The following is a 19,688-nucleotide window of genomic DNA, read 5'->3' as shown; positions in this document are numbered from 1 at the left end:
CTTTTGCTGAATGTCTTCCCTTCTCTTCGAAGCCCCTAAAATGCCCCCGATTTCAGGATGCTCTATCTCCTTTGTTGTCCTTTACTCCTCACACACCCTATCTTCCCGACTGCTTATCCACAATGTTAGAAAGCTACTGTCACTTTCTCCAAAGGGGTTTCAGTGAAAACTTTGAAACATACCAAAATATTGAGAGATTTACACAGTGAACCCCATATGTATTTCTGTGTCATCTGTATTCCATAGGCAGCATTTTATAGTATCTGCATGATCTATCCATCCTCCTGCCTATCCAACAGTTCATTCTCTTTTTTCTAATGGGATGCATTTCAAATCAGTGTACTTCCATGCACTTCACCCTAAACACTTCAGCATATGTATCAGTCATTATCTAGAATTCAGTATTTGTTTACAGTTTTTTTTTTAGTAAAGATTTACCTACAGTGAAATGCACAAATCTTAAGTGTGCCATTTTGTGAATTTTGACAAATTCTTATGCCTGGTAATACAAATCCCTATCAAGAGTATTAGCATCACTGCAGACAGTTCCCTCATGGCCTTCCAGTAACACTCTCCCTCCTGTCCGCACCTTCTTTGCTGATTTTTGTCACCATAGATTCGTTTTGCCTCTCACGGACTTCACGTAAATAAAGTCGTCAGTATGTGTTCTTGTGTCTGCCTTCTCCCTTCATGTGCTATTTTTGAGATTCTTCTGTGTTGTCTCAAGTATCAGGAGTCTGTTTTCTCTTGTGGAATAGTGTTCCATCATATGCTTATACCACATGTTGTTCATCCATTCCCCAGGGGTGGACACTTGTTTTGGGCTAGGATATTTGCAGTTTGGGGCTATTGTAAATAAAGCTTCTAGTGACATTTGTGTGCAAGTCTGTGTAGATATATGTTTTCATGTCTTTGTGCCCTGTACCTGACAATGAGTGGGGCGGCTGGTCATATGCACATGAGCTTAGTTTATTACAAAACTGCCAGATGTTCTTCCAAGTGATGGTACCATTTTACTCTCACCAGTTGCCCATATACTGTCCTCCTCAAATGAAACTCTGAAGTTCTGAGTAGACCTTTCCTTCTTATTCCCCGTCTTCTGCCAGGTGGTGTGGGGGCAGCAGTGGTGGGAAGTCACCAGTCACAGGCTTTTCTCCCCCTTCCTGCTCCTTGCTGGAGAAAGAGGAGCATAAACAGACTTGGCAGGGCTTTTGGTCATCACACTGGCCAGGTCAAGGGGTGCCCTTGGACTTGAGGTCTTATCAGCAGTTCTTAGTAGAGTCACCTGTCTTGTCTGTCCCTGAAATTATTGCCCAACAGTGTCACATAGAGGCTGGGTTTCCTAAAGCGCCATGTCCCAGATGGCTTTGGGTAGCATTCTGTGTATGGAGGGAGCCCTGTGTGTTACTGTTTGTTCTTTCACCTAGTCAGTCTACACACACAACCAACAGCACAGCCAGGGGACCCCATGGTGAACCAGCAGCCAGGGTCCCTGGGCATACGGAGCATGCAGCGAGTGAGGGAACAGCAGGGGAGGTGCTGCTGCTGTCACTGAAGTGGGTGGGGGCCGATCTACATGACCTCACTGACAGACAACAGAATCAACGTGAAAATTAAAGGGGCAAGTTGGAGCTCTAAGCCTTGGACATGCCCCTGGTGATCTCTGCACTTTCTAGCTGGGGGATGAAACTGGCTTCCTCGAGTTTGAGTTCAGGTGCTTGAGGAGCCCAGATGTCTCTCAAGTGTCAAGGCTGGAGCAGCAATGGCAGTTGGGTCCATGGGAGTAGCAGGAAGGAGCCCAGGGCAGTGGCCAGTGAGAAATAATGCTGGGGGTGTCTGTGTGGCTCTGAGGCCCTCTCTGAGCCAAAGTCCAGACTGGTAGCTGCTCTGTTCTCTTGGGCCATGATTAGTGCGAAATGGAGCAAGCTTTCCTGTCAGAGTTCCCAGAAGGCTGTGACCTGCGAGTCAGCACGTGCTTCCAGAAAACTGGTGACCCAGGAAGGCATGACCCAGTCCACTATAATAAAACTCTCTGGTCATTGACCTGTCTGGTGAGACAGGCGAGCTGCCTTTACAGAGGCCAATTCTCTATTTGTCAAGCAGGAGGGGTTTACTGGCTGCTGACCCCTGTAGCTGTCTCAGAGGTTTCATGTGTCTTGAAGTTTAGTGACTTTTAAGGAGTGCTAGATATTTATCAGTCCAGTGAGAGAAATGGTCATTTGAGAATGACCTGTTTTCTAGAGTCCTGATGTTTCCTTAATGGTTAACCATCCACCCTGATGCACTGAGACAGGGCCTCTGCTCACCCTTCCTCTCTTTTCCTTGCCTTTGCCTGAGCTATTCCCACTGCAGCTGGGGTGCCCTCTGTCATTCCCAGGGCTTAGCAGAAAGGAACCCAAGGTGAGGCCCTGTGAGAGATTTTGGGCTCTCTTTCTCTGCAGGAGAGGAGCTAGCCAGGGCTTTTTGGTCTCCATCCAGAGCTCATCCCAGCCTTCTCCCTCATTTGGACCTCTCCTGGCTCACCTGGCTCGCTACATCTGTTTTCTCCCTACCCCAGGCACCCAGCCCTTTACATGCTGTTTGTCCAGCACTGCAGCTCCACTTCCTTCTATATCGGGGGCCAGCCCTCTGATGTTCTGAGGCTCCAAGTCAGCTCACCTTGGGAAAGTCCTTCCTCCAGCTGGCCCAGATACACCACTGAGCTCCACTGGGGTTGCTTGAATCTCTTTGTCTTTACATTCTTTTTGGTAATATTTCCACTTTGATTTAATTAAAAATAAAACCTCCCAGCCAGTCTTGGAGTTAGCGTAGATGCTCCTGAAATGATACTATATTTTTTCAGTGACAAGAACATTCTGGAATAGAAGTGTCCCCAGAGGGTGAGGCTTGGTCTCAACATGATGCTGCATTGTGGGATGCATTGCAAGTGTTGCCCCCTACCTTGAGTTTAGCCTGTGTAGAGCAGACCCCTGCTCTTGAAGGGATGGTGGGACCCGGACCCTCAGGGACAGTCTGCTGCTGGGGTGTATGGTTGAGGGGGCAGAGAGTGGGGGCCGTGGACAAGGTTGGTGAGGGGGATGGCCCTGCCAATGGCTGGGGCAGGGCCCTTGGGTAGGTGGGCTCAGAGGAGGAATCAGGCCGGATGGAGGGGTTGCAGCCAAGGGAGGACACAGTTGAGATTTGTAAGGACCCTGATTATGGACATTGTTAAGCTGGACTGTTCTAGGCTCCAGGAAGTATGGAGTCCCTTGCCCTCAGGAGCTGCTTTCTAGTGGAGGACAGCCCACAAACAATGTGGCAGGACAGTTATGAGAGGTGACAGGAGCTCAGGAGGAGGATGAAGCCAGAGGTGGTAATTTGAGGCCTCCCTGAGGAAGTCTAGGAAGGGGCAGCAGGCTCCGGGGGGAGTGCACTGTGCACTTCCAGGAGCTGCAAGGGTGCCATTGTGGGTGGTTTGGGCCATCAGGATCAGAAGGTGGGGACGAGGCTGGGCTGTGGGCACTGTGGGAAGACCTGACATCATGGTCTGACTCCAGCCCCAGGCTCCTGGAGGGACTGGTAAGTGGGATGGCCCCTTGGCTCAATACTAGCAGATCGATCATCTTTTGGAGTGGGAATGAGAGGCTGGGCTTCCAGGTGACTGTAGCTGCTGTGGGCTTTGGGGAGGCAGTACTGGGCGGGGGGGACACCCAGCCCTATGCATTGGATGTACTGTTGAGTCCACTCAGAGCTGCAGGCTTGGCTTTACTTTGTGTGTGTGAGTGTGTGTGTAATTTGTAAATTTTTGTAATGACTTTGTCATTTAAATTTGTTAGAAAGGAAAGTGAAAATAAAGTTAGAGTAAAAATAAGTTAAAGATGATTTTGAAATAGTTATTTTCTAGCATTTGGAGGAATGGAAAGCATGATTACCCGAACTGCATTTCAGCTCAAGTTCACCTTAGGTCTTCGCTCCAGTGTGCCGTCATAGCTGCTCACTGCCTGTTTCAACTGTCAGAATTTTATTTTGTATCCAGGAGAGGCATAGCAAGTGATACAATATATTGACCCAGTTTGCAAGGAAAGCACAAGGAGATTGTTACTGTCATAACCACAGGCCTTATTTCAGAATTAGAATGAGATAGAGAGGGAATTGTTACAAATAGGCCATTGGTCTGGCTTACTCCCTCCCCACAGGTTCTGGAAGAATAAGATAAACGCACATGTTCTTAAAGAGAAAACTGATGGATGAAACATATTTAGTTCCCATCAAGAGTATAAAAATGCCTGCTATGTTTACATCTCTTCCACCATATGGGGCAAGACTCCTAGATCATATCTTTACCACTGGAATATGAAATGATTGGTTAGGTTTTGAGAGTCTAAAATTCTGTGTTTCAGTTTTCAGAAGTGTAAGCAAGATTTTTAACATTCAAGACGGGGAAAATAGGGCAGAGACAGTTTGGCCTTATACAAAATATGCATGTGATTTCAAACTGCACTGGGATGATGATCTTCCTCTACTTCCTGTCTCAGAAACCAAAAACTTCTGTCCATAGCAGCCCTCTCCCTCAACAAGAAGAGCACATATAGTTCAGCTGCAGTTCACCTGCACCAAAGACCCAAACCTCCAGTGCAAGGGACTCAAGAGCTATTGGCTGGCTTGGTAGACAGCAAGTGCCAGATCCAAAGGCTAGTGCCATTCTGTGTCAGGTCCAGCCTGCCGTGCTCTGAGGTTCCTTCACTCCTGCCACTGAGATATTTAGCCACACTCCCAGGGAAAACAATACAAAACGATAGCAACGAAGGTATCTATGATTCTGAAAGCAAAAGCCATGTAAGGGATTTTTGTATAAGGGCCTTAATCACTATTGCAAAGCAGTATTGAATTGGCAGAGATGTTTTGTAATTACTAAATGCATTAATGCTTAAATTTTCACCATTGTTGAGGGAAAGCGTTATTATTCTGTTTAAACTTAGAGAGCTCTTTAGAAACTGGATGGAGGAGCCGTGTGTCCGGCTATTGCTCTGTGTCTGAGAGTCCTTTAACATCCATCCTCCTTTCTCCAGCGACACTGGCTATAGTAGTGACTTCAAACCACTAACCCTTTAGAACCTGGCTGGGGGACATGGCGATGGAGGGCAGCATTTCCCCACATGGTCTAGGTGCCAAAGAAGAATGGCTAAGGAAGCCAGCCATGATTGTTTCAAAGCACTTTTCCCAGGAAGGTCCAGGGAGGCTTGCTCTTCCATTTGACCTTCAAAAGGCTACTTTGTAAATAAGTGACTGATGTTATGTTAGGTTATGTGAAATATATTGAATAAGTAACTAATTTAAATAACTGATAAATTTTTAAAAAGTGCTAGTGTAATATGTTTTCTGCTCACACTTTAACACCCTGTATATGGGTTTTCTTCACAAAGCAATTCCCCAGTTCTCTGCAGATACCACCTCAGTGTCCTGTCATTTAATTTCTTCTGACACTTAACGTTCAGAGTTAGCATGACTCCACTTCAGGTACCTAGGTTACCCACACTTCTGTCTTACATGATCCCCTCCTCAGGTTCAGTAATTTGCTATAATGGCTCATAGAACTCAGGGGAACACTCCAGTTCTATCCTTAGTTTATTACAAAGGTTACAATGAACAACCAGATGGAGAGGTATATAAGGTGGGTCTGGAAGGGTCCACAGTGAAGGGGTTTTTGTCCCTGTGGAGTTTGGGGTGCATCACTCTCCTGACATGTTCACTAACCCAGAAGCTCTTTAAACTCCTTCATTCAGGGTTTTTATGGAGGGTCCAGTAAACAGGCATGATTGATTAAGCCATTGGTCATTGATGAGTAGCTCAGTCTTCAGCCCTTCTCCCTCTAAGGAGGTGAGAGCAGAGCTGAAATTTCCACCCATCTAATCACAAGGTCAGTTCCCCTGGCAAACAACTCCCATCCCCTAAGAGTCACTTCATTGGTTTAACCCAGGTAAAGTTGAAAGGGTTGAATAACAACAGATATTACTCTCACCCCATCACACAGGAAATTCCAGCAGATGAAGACCAAATAAATATTTCTTATGATAAGACAGTATCAGAGTAGTGAGGCGACGTCAGAAAACATAACCATCTTTCATCACTTGCACATCACTTGGAAAGTGCCATACCAGAACATGGCTGGGAGACTGTGGAAGCTGTCACCTTTTCTTCATGGAAATCGGTCATGTTTGAGAGGTCATGTCCCTATTACTGATGTCAAAATTAGAATCCGTCCATCATGAAAAGATTGCTTTTTCTTTAAACTTTTTCTTATTATAAAATAAAACATTTATTGTAAAAGATAAGTTAAGCAAAAAAGAAGAAAATAAAAACTGCCTGTGAGTCCAGCACCAACGACGAAGTGGTTATTTTGGTGCAATTTCATCATACCTACACCTCCCCAAACACATACAATTTAAAAAAAAAATTAAGTCTGGCACCTAATACTTTTTAAAGCCCGTGAACAGTATCACAGAGCTGGTATCGTGCTTTTTTTTCTTTCACAGTGCTGTCCAGCCCTTTTAAGAAGTAGTTACCATTCGGCCTCCACACTGACCCTCAGAACCCTGGCACGAAGTGTTGTTTTAGTCAGGAGCCCACGTTCCGATCCTAACCATGCTGCTTTCTCCCTCCTGGGTTTCTTACAGCAAGTCCAGGCCCCATTGACCACTCACAAAGTTCCCCCTTTGACCTCTCTGGATGGTCTGGGTTACCTGCTGAGTCTGGGTCATTTCTCCCGCAGACTCCGACGGCCAGCTGTGCAGTGTTGCATCTGCCCAGGATGAGGAGCCGCAGGCCTGCCCTGATGAGTTCGAGGACTTCGTTACCTTTGAGGCAAGTGGTTTTCATGGGAGAGCTGAGAGGGAATTTGATATTATACCTCCTCCTCTGTGCAGTCTTAAGTCCCATTTCACTCAATGGCCCCTGGATTGTTTATATAGGAAATGGCCTAAAGGGCAGGGCAAGACTCATTTTGCAGCTCTGTGCACACTGTGAAGGGCACTATGGTCCGTGGGCTCTGGGGGCTCACAGTCACAGCAGGCAGTCTATGCCGAGTGTTGAACACCTGAAGCCCTTGGCGGGAGATGCTCCTTGGGGCTTGTTGCTAGTAGAGCGACTCGCTGAGCAGTTGGAGTTCTCTGGTGATGCCGTCACCTTCTGCCATGCTGCTAAGTAAAGCCAGAACAGGGAACATGTCATGAGGTTTGATGTATCAAATTTCAAAACTACTTTTTGGGTCTAGGGACATTTGATTAATGCCTTGCCATCTCCCATCCCCTCCCCCCATAAGAAGCCAGGGTTGCTATGGTTTCATGGTGTTGCCTGTAACTGTGGGTATTTTGTCCTCTGCTAAGGCTTAGGAAAGATCTGTGAGCATAGCCTCAGAAGACAGACCACTGTCACTGTGTCCCATCCTTTGGTGGGGACAGATACCGGGAGAGCCCAGGTGGCTCAATCTGGAACTTTTTTTTTTTTTTTTTTTTAACATACACTAGATAATCCTGAGTCTTTGAAGAGCTATTAGGGAAGGCTGTGGTGGCCACTGCCAGCCCCTCAGCCCTCTGTTGCCCAGTGAGGGCCATGGGAAGCAGGGTTGGACTGTGCCCTGGTGGGCCTAAGGCCCTGTGTGTCAGTCTTCTGAGCCTTGGCTCCTTTGTGAAATGAAGGGGTTGCACAGAATAGTTTCTGAAAGTACCTCTGAATGCTTACTAACCACAGGACTCTACTGCTTTTCTTCTGTGTCTCATGTCCCTGCTCTGAGAAACTGCCCCAGATATTGGTCACCCCTCAGATAACACAGGCTCATTTCCTGACTATCACTTCTGCCAGCAAAGACCTGCAGGCCACCTGGGAGTGTTCACCCTTCACAGCTTTGTCCCAAAGTACCAGCTGGGCCTGAGACAGGGACCACCATGTATTGCATCCCCCGCATTCATTCTGGGTATGACCCAGGCGTGCCAGACATGGTCCTGGCATGTGGAGGCCAGTACCTGGCTGGGACTTGTACTGGCTTCAAGACACAGTGTGGCCAGGTGGAGGACCTTGGGTGGGCAAAACTCTTGACATGTCGGCTTTCAGATGAACAGCCCCAATGACTGTGAAAAGGCTGCTTATGTGGCCTGAATTGGTCCCAGCTCAATTTTACAGCAAGGTATGGTTCGGCACACATTACGTTTTCCTGGAATGCAGTTAGCTCAAGGGATGAGCCTTCCTTTCTTGTTCAGAGCTTCCGGGAGAGAGCGATAGATTGCCTTTTTGGCAGTAGTATAGGGTCCTGTCACCTAGGTAGTCAGCAGTGTACCCTTACCACATATCCACTACATACACTTTCTCATCAGTGTCTTTTATTTCTCATATTTCTGCTCGGGCATTATATCGATTTTAAAAATTTTATGTGTAGGTGGGTATAGTGGGTCAAAGGGTGATCTCCCAAAAGATTCGTCCACCCAGAACCTGTGAACTTAGAGAAAGGGTCTTTGCTGATGTAATTAAGTTAAAGACTCTCAAGGTGAGATCATGCTGGGTAGAGTCCTTAGAAGAGAAAGGGAGACGGCACACAGGGGAAGAGGCACTGTGAAGACAGAAGCAGAGGCTAGAGTGATGTGCCCACAAGCCCAGGACCAGCAGGAGCCAGCTGAAGCTGGAAGAAGAATTCAACCCTGACACCTTGATTTGGGACTTCTGGCCTTCATAGCTGTGAGAAGATACATTCCTGTTGTTCTTAAGCTGCTTAATTATGGTAATTTGATATGGCAACCCCAGGAAACTAATTCAGTATTTTATTATTCAGGATAGTAAAAGGCATCAACACATTTTGTCCTTAAAGTTCCCTTTTGGTCCAAGTGGGTGAGCCACCGCAGAGGGGCTGCCTCCTGAAACGTGGGTGGAGCAGGCAGGGGTGCTGTTTGACCCTGGCCACCTTTTGTCCTCTGAAAGGGTGGATCCCTCTCCCCCACAGCCCTCATGATTGTGGCCCTCCCACCTGTGTGGCCCCTCAGCCCTGGAGGTGTGCATGCCAGGACGGTCCAAAGAGTGTGCAAAAGGAATGCTTCTTAGGTTTTTAGATCCTTTTTTTTCCCCCCCCCAGAATATAGGAAACATTTTTTTAAAGTTTTTTGTTGTTGTTGTTACTTAAAAAAATACTTTATATTTTAGCAGTTTTAGAACCCCACACACTTGCAATTTCCTTCATCAAGAACATCTTGCCTTAGTGTGGTACATTCGTTAAAATCGATGAACCAATATTGATGCATTATTATTAACTAAAGTCTGTAGTTTACATTCAGGTTCACTCTTGGTATTGTATAGTCTGTAGGTTTTGACATATGTACAATGTCATGTATCCACCATTGTATAATACAGAGTAGTGTCATTTCCCTAAGAATCCTCTGTGCTCTCCTGATTCATCCCTCCCCCTACTCACACCCAGCGACCACTGATCTTTTACTGTCCCATCGTTTTGCCTTTTCCAGCATGTCACACTGTTGAATCATACAGTGTATAGCCTTTGCTGACTGGCTTCTTTTGCTTAGTAATATGTATTTAAGATCCTTCCATGTCTTTTTATGCTTTTTAAGGTTTTTAGATATAATTTTTAGGGGAGTGGAACTAAATACTGTGAAACTTATAGAAAGATTGCTTGAAAAAAATGCTTATACATTGTGTAATCTTAAAAAGTCCAATAAATATATGAGTGGAGAATATATGGATTACAGCCAAATACCACATTTGAGATCCTCTGCTGGCAATCTTCAGAGACAAATGAGCCTCTTATTGATTTTTCTGGCTAGGCGCACGACGTTGTTGGTCCAGGAATCCCGTGCAGAGAACTACTGATGGTCTGCTGCTCCTGGTCCTTTTCCTGCTGGGCCATTCAGTGGGTCTTGTAGTTCCCAGCATTTCCCTGAGCATCTCTTTGGCTTGTCACTTGTAACAGAACTTCTAGGAGAAAGTTACTAATGTAGCATCTCTGAGAAGAAGGGGAGGAGGTGACTTAAGGTTTGTCTCTGAGGTACAGGGAATAAGAAGAAAGCTCTATCTGAAAATCTTTTTGAGCTAGAGGATGGAGTGCTAAAGGCCTACAGGGGGCGATCTCGTACCTCAGGATTTCTAGATGAGAAAGTCCTGAACAGAAGCAAACAGAACTGATAAGGATTGTCCCTGCTGTGCCTCCCTCCTTCTCCCACTAGCAGCATCTAGAGAAAATAGCTGCCTTAGTAAAATGACAAGGAAATGTGTCTTTTGTGCAAACTGTTATCAGAAAGGTTAGAGAGTCAAGAACAAAAGCCAGTCTGTTTTGAGATCTGACTAACTGTTTGTTAAGAATCTAGCAAGGACACTTCCTAGACTTTGCTCCCTACCCTGGCCGGCACAGCAGGAGGTTTAACAGAGCGTGTCTGGGAGCATGTTAAACTTTTTCCTGGGCAGTGATGTACCTTCAGGTGAACACACAGGTTTTGCAGAAATCCCAGCACGGCTTGTCAGTTGAGAAGCTGGTGACCAGTCTGGACAGAAGGCCCTAGAGCTTCTGAGTCGATGGGGAGGCTGTCTCCAAGAGCACGCCCTGCCTGGAGCCAGTGTGTGGAGCCAGGCCCGGCCCGCAAGGCCACCTGGGCTAGCATCTGAGGGTAAGGAGAGGCTGTGTTGTGGTGGGTCGCTGGCTCACACCATGTCTGGCAGTCACTTTCACTCTGAGAGACCTTGACCTGAACAGTGGGGACCTGAATTTCTTCTCATTGGTGGATCTGTACATGGCGCCTTACTTGTGTATCTATTGACAGATCATTTGTTAACTGGTGAAGCTAACAACATGTAGCAAAGTTTTCTAAGATGCACTTAGATTTTCACATGAGTGCATCTTAATGTATAATTTCTAAACATTCTTGAAGTTGATAGCATTGACTTGTGGGCTCCTGGGTAAAAGTAGGTCCCATCTGATGGCAAATATGAATGGATGGACATGTCTATGAATCACTCTTATGTTTTGTCCAAGTAGACTATAGGTTAGCATGCACCATGCTCTAAGATGACTTTCTGCCTCTTAAAAAGCAGTTGTTTAACCAACTGCCCTGGAAAACTCTCTGCTGGTTGACATTTACTCAGGGCAACCTTGACCAATAGAAGCTGACCCTCAGGGACTGCGTGGCGGGGGTAGGGCAACACCTGGGAAATGAGTTGTCCCTGTCCTCCCAGCCACTTGGCCCTCCCTGGGCTTCATCCTAGGGACTCACAGAGCCGATCAGTCTCCTTTCTCCTTTGGGCCACTGTCTGTACCCTCAGGCTGCATAGGACACTCCAGGTAAGAGGCTGTTTACTGCTCAGCACCTCTGCCAGGGTGTCTTGAGTATTTGTAGCTGTGCTGTGAGGACAGGATCTTCATAACTCATTTATTTATAATTTGAGGCAAATTAAGGTGTAAATGCAAACATAAAGCTTTTTGTGAAGTAGGGAACAGTGTTTAATCTGCTTATGACCTTCCGTCAGTACAGGAGAGTGGGTTTGCTTTAGAAAAGAGAACCGAAGGTGGGGTGGGGGAGCATTCTCTTCTTGTATCTGTTTAAATGGTGGGGAGATGCCCAGGATGGAGTGTGTGAGTGCCTAACTTGAGGTAGTCAGGTTTGTATAGTGTCCACCTCATTGTTCCTTTGTTGATGGAAAACTACTTTCATCCTGAACCATCCTGGCCAAGGGGGTTTTAGCTATAGCCCTGGCCTCAGCTGCACAATTGATGTCAGCTCCTTGCAGGTGAAATAAACAGGCCCAAGTGTCTGGATCTTCTTCCCTTCCCTGGGGAGAAATGCTAGCTGGGTGTCCACTTGATTTGTCCATATAAAAACTGAGCTGCCATCAGCGGCATGAGGTCCATGCAGCTGTCAGGAAGCACCTGTTGGTTGACTTTTTAAAAGCTGACCTCAAGACTCAAGTTCTATTTTCCACAGAAAATCATTTCAGATGGTCCCCAGTCAGTGTCTTGGGGGCCCTGTGTGGTAAGGATTATGTGGGCCCTGCCTGTTTCCTAGGTCCAAGGACTGAGATTGAGGCAGGGGAGGTGTCCATGGGAATGTCCTGCAGATAAGGAGCAGTGCTCTTGCAGGAGTTTTCAGCTGAATACTGAAAAGCTAACTGGTCTTTGTCATTGTTGTTAGAAGTCTGGGGGTCTTCCTGGTGCCCTTGCGTGGTTCTCGAGTAGTATCCCATGTGAGCAGTGCCATTTGGGCAGCTGATCAACAACCACCCCTCAGAGGACATTAGGAGTTGGCCGTGGTGCTTCCTCCTCAGGCCAGCTCCTGACGTACTGGCACTTGTTCGGTTCGGACAGCTCATCTCAACCTGTGTTACCTGCACAGAGACAGCCTGCGCCTGGCAGAAAGAGACAGACACCTTCTCAGGGATGATAACTAGAATGAGAGCGGGTGCCTAGTCAAGTGATTTCTCGGTTTCAAATTTCAAAGTGAGTTTAGGTTCCAAGGCAGATTGGGTTTTCCCATGGAAATATAAGTAACATCATTGAACATCTGGGTACATCTCATGTCATGCGCCATTTTATTCTGACCGTATAAGCAGCTGGCAAGGATTTCGCCCACCAACCCTGTAGTCCTTCAGTTTCTGTTTCTGCACCAGCCTTTGTGGTCTTTCTTGATCCTATATGGTTGCAATCTTATGAGATCAGCATTTACAACTCCTGTTTTATAAATTAGGTGACAGAGCTCAGGGTGATTGAGACTCTATTCTGGGGTCATAGGGCTTTGTAGACAGCCGACCAAGAATGGACCTCGGCCTCTCATCACCCACACCACACTCCCACCGGCTTGGCCAGGATCCTACATATTGCTTCGATGCGGCAGGAGCCTTGAGGGCGCAGCTGTGCAAGGTCCTTTAGTTGCCCCCAAGGTAGCCAAGGACTAGTAACTTTTTGTTAACACTACATCTGAGCACATCGTCCACTTCCTGTGATACCTGAACCCACGTACAAAGTACACCTATCTCCAGCCACTTTCTGAAATCTCACCTGTTTGTAAATTGTTAACCTCAGAATCCTGCAAGCATGACATGGTGGCTACTTTTTTTTTAACCAATGAAATTGCTTTTTAATTAAAGTTGAGGTGATAAATTGAACATGGTTTTATTGGTTCTTTAGTTTTAAATTCATTTGTACAATCCACCAAATATATCTTGCGTGCTGTGTGCCAGCCCAGTGCTAGGTGCTAAGTCCATACATGTAAAAATAAAGATACGTTTAGTGGGAAAGTAGACATTTAACCAGTGAACATAATTGATTGATTAAATAATTGATTAATTAGTATTTTGAGGTTAGACCCTGTAATTGAATTTTGAAGCAATAGCCTGAATGTATATAACATATTCATTGTGACATTTTTATTTAAAAAGGCATATTTTTACACTATCAAATGCTAATTTTTTGAATATAAGTAATTCTAATGTTGGAGGCCACAAAATGGGTGGTTGGTTCTACTGGAATTTATCATGTGTTGGGGTGCTTTTATCTGTTTTAGGTATATTTATACAACTAACTTTAAAAAGTACTCCAGTAGCTTTTTCTGCATTTGCACATATGCCTGTTTTTCATTTTTTTAAAAAATATTTTTTGCAAGCTAATGTTTCTGCTTAAAAATATAGCAGGGACTTCTCCCACGTGAGAACCCTTTTTCCGCGTGGTCATTTCAGTTCCCGCAGCAGCAGAGCTCTGTGCTGGGCATTGCAGTTTTTTGTATTGCTCACTACACATGGGCATCATCATTTCCAGGGTACCAGGACTAACTCTTGGCACTCTCTCCTAGGCCAACGAGGTGACAGACAGCGCGTACATGGGCTCTGAGAGCACCTACAGTGAGTGCGAGACCTTCACCGACGAGGACACAAGCACCCTGGTGCACCCTGAGCTGCAGCCTGAAGGGGATGCAGACAGTGCGGGTGGCTCAGCTGTGCCCTCTGAGTGCCTGGATGCCATGGAGGACCCTGGGCATGGTGCTTTGCTGCTGCTCCCAGGCAGGTCTGTACTCTGCCCCAGCATGGCCTGGCTATTGTGCATAAGGCACCATGCAGACATGTCTGATATGCAGATTGGGTTCATAGAGGGGTTCATGTCAGAGGGTTTAGCATGATCACAGGGCCTGCACCCAGCTCTGAGCAGTCTCCTGGTCACAGCTGACCTACCTGTCAGGAGATGCCTTTCCTGCTGAGCAGATGACTGCAATTATAAGCACTACTCACCTTCTTTGGCTGTAGAGTTAGAAAGTGCAGAAGAAAAACTTTAACTTTGTCTTTAACTTGGTCACAGTTCTTATAAAGTAGGCAAGACACAATATTCAGTAAATGTCTTCTGGCAGGATCTTAGAACCTCCTAACTAGACCTCCTGGTCCCATCCCCCTATGGTGCCCCCAGCTGCCCCCATGCATTTGAGGACCAGTGAGGGAACAGGGCAGGGTGAGAGAGGTGCTAGTGGTATCCATGTGGACCCGAATGAACAGCTTGTGGTTTTGCCCTCTGCTACTGAGGAAGCCATTGTTTTGTGCATAGTCGTAAATCATTTACTTTCATTATTATTAGAGCATTCCTGTGTATGAATATGCTGTAGCTTTTTAACTTACTGTCAATGAGCACTTGGGGAGTTGACAGTTTTGGTTTTATGAATAAAGCTGCTGTAAACATTACATATCTTTTAATGGGGCATCTGGAGCACACATGTTGACTTTAGAAGTTATCGCACTTGCTGCAATTTAGAAAGTTACGAATAGGGCTTACAGTAGTTACATGCCCACCAGTGCTGTGGGCTCTGGTTACTCCCCATCCTCAGCATCACCTGGCATTATCTGCTTTTTCGTGTTCGTTTCTGGAGGGTATGGAGTGGAACATTGGTTCGGGATAGTTCTTAATAGTTTTTCCCAGTGGGCTCAAGAGAATGAACACCTTTTGCACCTTTTCTTGCTTTTCTTGCCCATTTAGGGTTCCTGTTTTGTGAAATGCCTGTTCATGTCTTTTACTCATTTGTTTATTACAGAAGACTATAAACTTTTTCTGTAAGCAGGAGTCTATAAACTTTTTCTGTAAAAGGCCAGATAATAAAAAATTTTTTGACTTATAGGCTATATGGTCTTGGTGGCTACTGCTCAGCTCTGCTGTTGTAGTGCAAAGTGGCACATAAGTGAGTAGGATCTGGCCTTTCCTGGCCTATTGGTTCTGGTGTCTGTCTTTTTCTTACTAATTTGTAGCAGTTCTTTATATATTTTAGACATGAGTCCTTTGTCCCATATGTGGATTCCAGGTATCTGTTTTCTACTCTGTAGGTTGCCTTTTAGTTGCCTAGTGTTATCTTTGAGGAACAGATGTTTTTAATTCTACTATAGTCTGGTTTATCTGTTTTTCTTTTGTGGTTAGCACTTCTGTATTGTTTAAGAAATCAACTTACTCCATAGCTATGATGTTTACATCTGCTTTCCTTTAAAGCCCATTGTTTTGCTTGCATATTCACATCTGTTATCTCTCTATAAGTGATCTTTTGTGTATAGTGTTAGGTAAGGATAATTTTCCCTGTATTGATATCCAGTTGAATCAGTCTCATTTTGAAAAGATTCCGCCTTCCTCCGCTGCCCAGGTGTCACAGTGATCTCATGAGGGGGCTACTGGAACATTTGAAATCACACACGTGGTCACAGCACACTTCTACTGGAAAGCACCATTTGCACCCTTGGTTCTGGGGCTGCCCATGGCCATGTGTTAGAAAGTGTCATTTCTGTTTTGCTTTTGCAGATCCCACTTGCAGAGCCAGTCTGTCGTCACGGTCATAGGTGGCGAGGAGCATTTTGAGGACTATGGTGAGGGCAGTGAAGCGGAACTGTCCCCAGAGACCCTCTGCAATGGGGAGAACGGCTACAGAGACCCCACTTTTCTCATCTCCAGGTATTTCAGCCCTGCACTGGTGCACGTGTCCTCCTCCTCAGTCTCCCCATGTTCAGTTGTAGGGAAGTTTCCCCTTTGGTTCACAAATTGATAAGAGAAAACTTGTTCTATTTGCTGTAATACAATTAGTATACCATAGTCAAAATTTTAAGATTTATACCTAGATGAGAGTTGCCTGACGTTTCTCTTGTCCAGTTATATTTCCAGGTCACTCTACATTTTTGAGGAGGCCTCAACTGAGCCATGTGGCCCAGAGCCTGTGTTGGGAAACTTGGCTTTCTGAGGTCCTCAGCCACTAGTTGTGGATCTCATTATGGTTTGTAGCTGGCTTTGAGGGAAACTGTATGTATGTATACATGTGGGAACATTTAAGTTCTGCTCTCTTAGCAAATTTCAATTATATAACACGGTGTTTTCAACTGTAGTCATATTTTACATTAGATCCTCAGACCTCATTCATCTTGTAGCTAAAAATCTGTGCCCTTTGACCAGACTCTGAGGGAGCCTAAAAATATCACAAACGATTCTTCGAATTAATTTCGTTATAGTTATGTGACATCCCAAAACTATCTGAAACGTTCTGGCTTTTAATAAACAGCACCGTGATATCTAAAGGGCAAGATCCTCGCTTACAGAGCTGGTTACTCTCTGGCTCTCTTTCCTCATAGGGCTACACAGGAGGCCCTGGGAGAAAGCCAGCACTTGTATCTGAATGAGGGGCCTGAGTGTGCTGTGTCTCATGGGCTTGGCGAGACCCTTCAGTCTCCTCTCACATTTGCACTTGGTTCTTGAAATTTCCATCTTTGTTTACAGCAGAGGCCAAGTATCTTTAAACTGGCAATTGCGAGATTCTTCCTTTGCCCAGACTGTTACCCAGGCCTAGAGGACCTGGGTAGATGGCCATACCAGGAGGGTCTGCCTGAGTGGCTCCCCCTTTGCTTTCTTCATGTGCTGTTCCCTAAGCCGCCCCCCATCATGGGGTGAGAAACCCTCCAAAGGTGGCCCTGGGAGTGCGAGTGAGTGACGCAGTCAGTGAGCTTGCTTTCAGCAGCTCTCTTCTTCTGATACGCATGCTCGTGGTGGTGTTGAAATCAAGGCCAAAGGACTTGGCGTTGCTAAGTGTGTGTTTCTATCCTGTTTTGGTAATCTCTTTCTATGTGTTTAGTTTGTCCCTGTCTCTTGTCCAGTGTTTCACTGTTTTCTGTCTCTCAAATGTGATTTCTATGCTATTATTGATATTTCACTTTAACCTTTCTTAAAATTGAATTTCCAAATTGGCTGTTAAGAGCCTGAGGGTCCTTATGACCCAAGGATGTTATTGCCCATTGAAATTAGATCACAGAATGGCCAGTAGAATTCTGACTTTTTAACAAAGGTATTAAAAATGACAAAATTCTTGGCGATTCTAGTGGTTTTTAGAGCAGTTATTAAAGTAGTTGCAGTACACCTGGAGACATGCTCTGCTCTCCCTTTGATGAGTTTTTGACAGAGGAGGAAGCAGTGTCTCCAGCCACTTACTTGCTCAGGGTTTTCCTTTTACAGTGAAGCTGATGGGCTACCCCATTTCCGCAGAGTACCTGACCAGGGAGGAGTGGGTATGTGGCTGAGTCCTCTGTGGCTCCAACTGGTACGTGTCATAGGTCCTAGAGATGAAATTGAGGAAGGTGGGTTCAACACAGCAGTTTGAAAGAGCCAGAATCTTTTATAGCCAGTTACCTGACAACATGCTTTTGCCCAGCCAACTCTAGCCCTGTGTGGAGTCACAGGTAACCCGACGGGTCCTTGCTGTCTCCTGAACTGATGCTTCTCGTCTTTCTAGCTCTGACCCGCTTGCCGCAAAGCTGCACAGCATCCTCACTGATGAGGCTTTTGAGTTTTACTGTAGCCAGTGCCACAAACAAATCAACCGCCTAGAGGATCTTTCTGCTCGCCTGAATGATCTTGAAAAGAATAGGTAACTGACCAGTAGTGCCTGGCCTTGCTCTGTGTTCAAGGGAGAGGGGGACTCTTGCCCCCATCTCCCCCAGGCTGGTCCAGCCAACTCTGGGGGGAGGCTTCCTCTGGAGGCTGGGCCTGAATTGTGGTCCAAAGGTGAGCGTGCAGACTCAGCATTCTTCCCTGTCCCTGCCCTGCCCTCCCTGCATGTGCTGAGCCTGTGTTTAGTGCCCTTCGCCCTCCTTGCTCCCTTGTGCATGTATGTGGCAGTCTAATCAGCTTCTTCTGTCTCTATGGAGGAAACAATCTTTAGACACTATGTATCCTGCATGCGGAAATCTAGCCTTGTGGAAATCCAGCCTGTGAAAGAAAGTCTGTGCTTAGAAAGACATACTTTCTTCATTTTATTAAAATATTTCTTTGAGAGTCACAGCATTGGGAAATTTAAAGTAAGATTTTTGTCTTTAAAAAGATTTGTAGTCAACTTTCAGGAATGTTGGTTTAAATCAAGTATGCATTCCCCAGGTGAGCCCCTCCCCTGAACTCGCTTTTGTAAGGTTGTCCTAGATTCTGGTTACCAGGAGAAGCCAGCTTTGCTACCTTGTTTTTAAAACAGGCAACCAGGACCCCAGCATGTGCTGCTACTCCTTGCCCTCCTCAGTCAAATCTCTTCATCTCCTGGGATCAGTTTGTATCAGATCATTTGCTTCCCTCTCTGTCCCGGATACCCCATCCCAGCCCAGGTCAGAGTTCCAGGAATGGACAATTTGCTGGCTCCTCACAAGTTTACAAACTCCAGTTATGTAAAACAGTTTTGGAGTAGGTTGCAATATAGGCATGCCCTTGAAGCATATTGTTGATTTAGCTTGTTATATGGGCAAGCCCCTGGCTAGGCCACTTTGAGTGCAAAAAGGGCTGGTACGTGCTGATCGGTACTATGGGTTCCTAGTTGACAATCCAGGGTGAGTTCCTAGAAGGAGGGATCTTGGACTAGTGGTTGGTAGGTTACCTAAAAGATGGCAGAAGTGTGAACCCACTTATGTATCTGGAGGAATCTGCCCCTTCAGGGCCTAAGCCAAGGCCAACTCAGTCTTTTTGGTGGTTCCTAATGACTCCAGTCCTGTTGTACCTGCTCTCCTACCTCTAGTTCCAATTCCATCACATCTTTGACGCCTTTTTTAATGTTCCACGCAACACTCAGAACACAGGGTGGAGTCCAGCAAATGCATAGTCAGGTTGAGAGGATGGAACGGGACCTTAGCATTTGTGGCCTGTTAGCAGCTTCAGAGAGAAGCCCAGTGGGGTCCCAGCAGCAATAAGAAACAGGAAGTGCTCTTTGATGGGGGCCTTCCAGGGAGACTTGAGAAAATGTGGTGCCTGGTGATTCCAAAGACCCACTGGCCTCTGTTTTATGGAAAACCGATTTCACTTTGTGTGTATTTACCTGGGTGCTCTGGTGAGGGGTCATTTGTCCTTTCCATGTGGAGACTTGCCCTCCTGCTAGGCAGGTTCCAGTATGGGTATGTCATCTATCATTCTCTGAAGATTTTTGATGTAGAAGGGACCTTTTTCCATGTGGAGAATCTGTCCCAGGACTCTCATGGTCACCTCTGCCGGGCTTTGTGGAGCAGAGAATAGACGAATGTGGCTAAGTATGGCTGGCAAGTCCAGTGTGATCTCACCTCCAGTTTCAGCCACTTGTTCCCTAGGACAGACTCTGCCAACGTTGGTTAATATCCCATTAAATCATTTTATAATCAGGACACAACTGTCAGGAAATGTCTCCCTAAACACTCATTTTAGTGAATATTGCCTGTTGATTTCCATG

General features: G+C 45.9%; 1 protein-coding gene across 2 annotated transcripts in view; it reads left to right on the top strand.

The window, feature by feature from the left end:
- Positions 1-19,688, top strand: part of RAB11FIP3 (RAB11 family interacting protein 3) — a 75,514-nt gene that overhangs the window by 39,353 nt on the left and 16,473 nt on the right. Inside the window, exons 3-6 of one of the 2 annotated variants that reach the window (XM_016136731.2) lie at positions 6,749-6,840; positions 13,806-14,017; positions 15,776-15,925; positions 17,745-17,879. In XM_016136731.2, the coding sequence (XP_015992217.2) occupies positions 6,749-6,840; positions 13,806-14,017; positions 15,776-15,925; positions 17,745-17,879 (589 nt within the window). The remainder of the gene's footprint in view (positions 1-6,748; positions 6,841-13,805; positions 14,018-15,775; positions 15,926-17,744; positions 17,880-19,688) is intronic. The other variant, XM_016136732.2, reaches the window with a different exon arrangement.

Source organism: Rousettus aegyptiacus, unplaced genomic scaffold, assembly GCF_014176215.1.
Source record: "Rousettus aegyptiacus isolate mRouAeg1 unplaced genomic scaffold, mRouAeg1.p scaffold_m13_p_8, whole genome shotgun sequence".
In the NCBI taxonomy this organism is placed as follows: Eukaryota; Metazoa; Chordata; class Mammalia; order Chiroptera; family Pteropodidae; genus Rousettus; species Rousettus aegyptiacus.
Note: the sequence above shows the minus strand (reverse complement) of the source record. Positions and strands in the feature narration are given on the sequence as shown.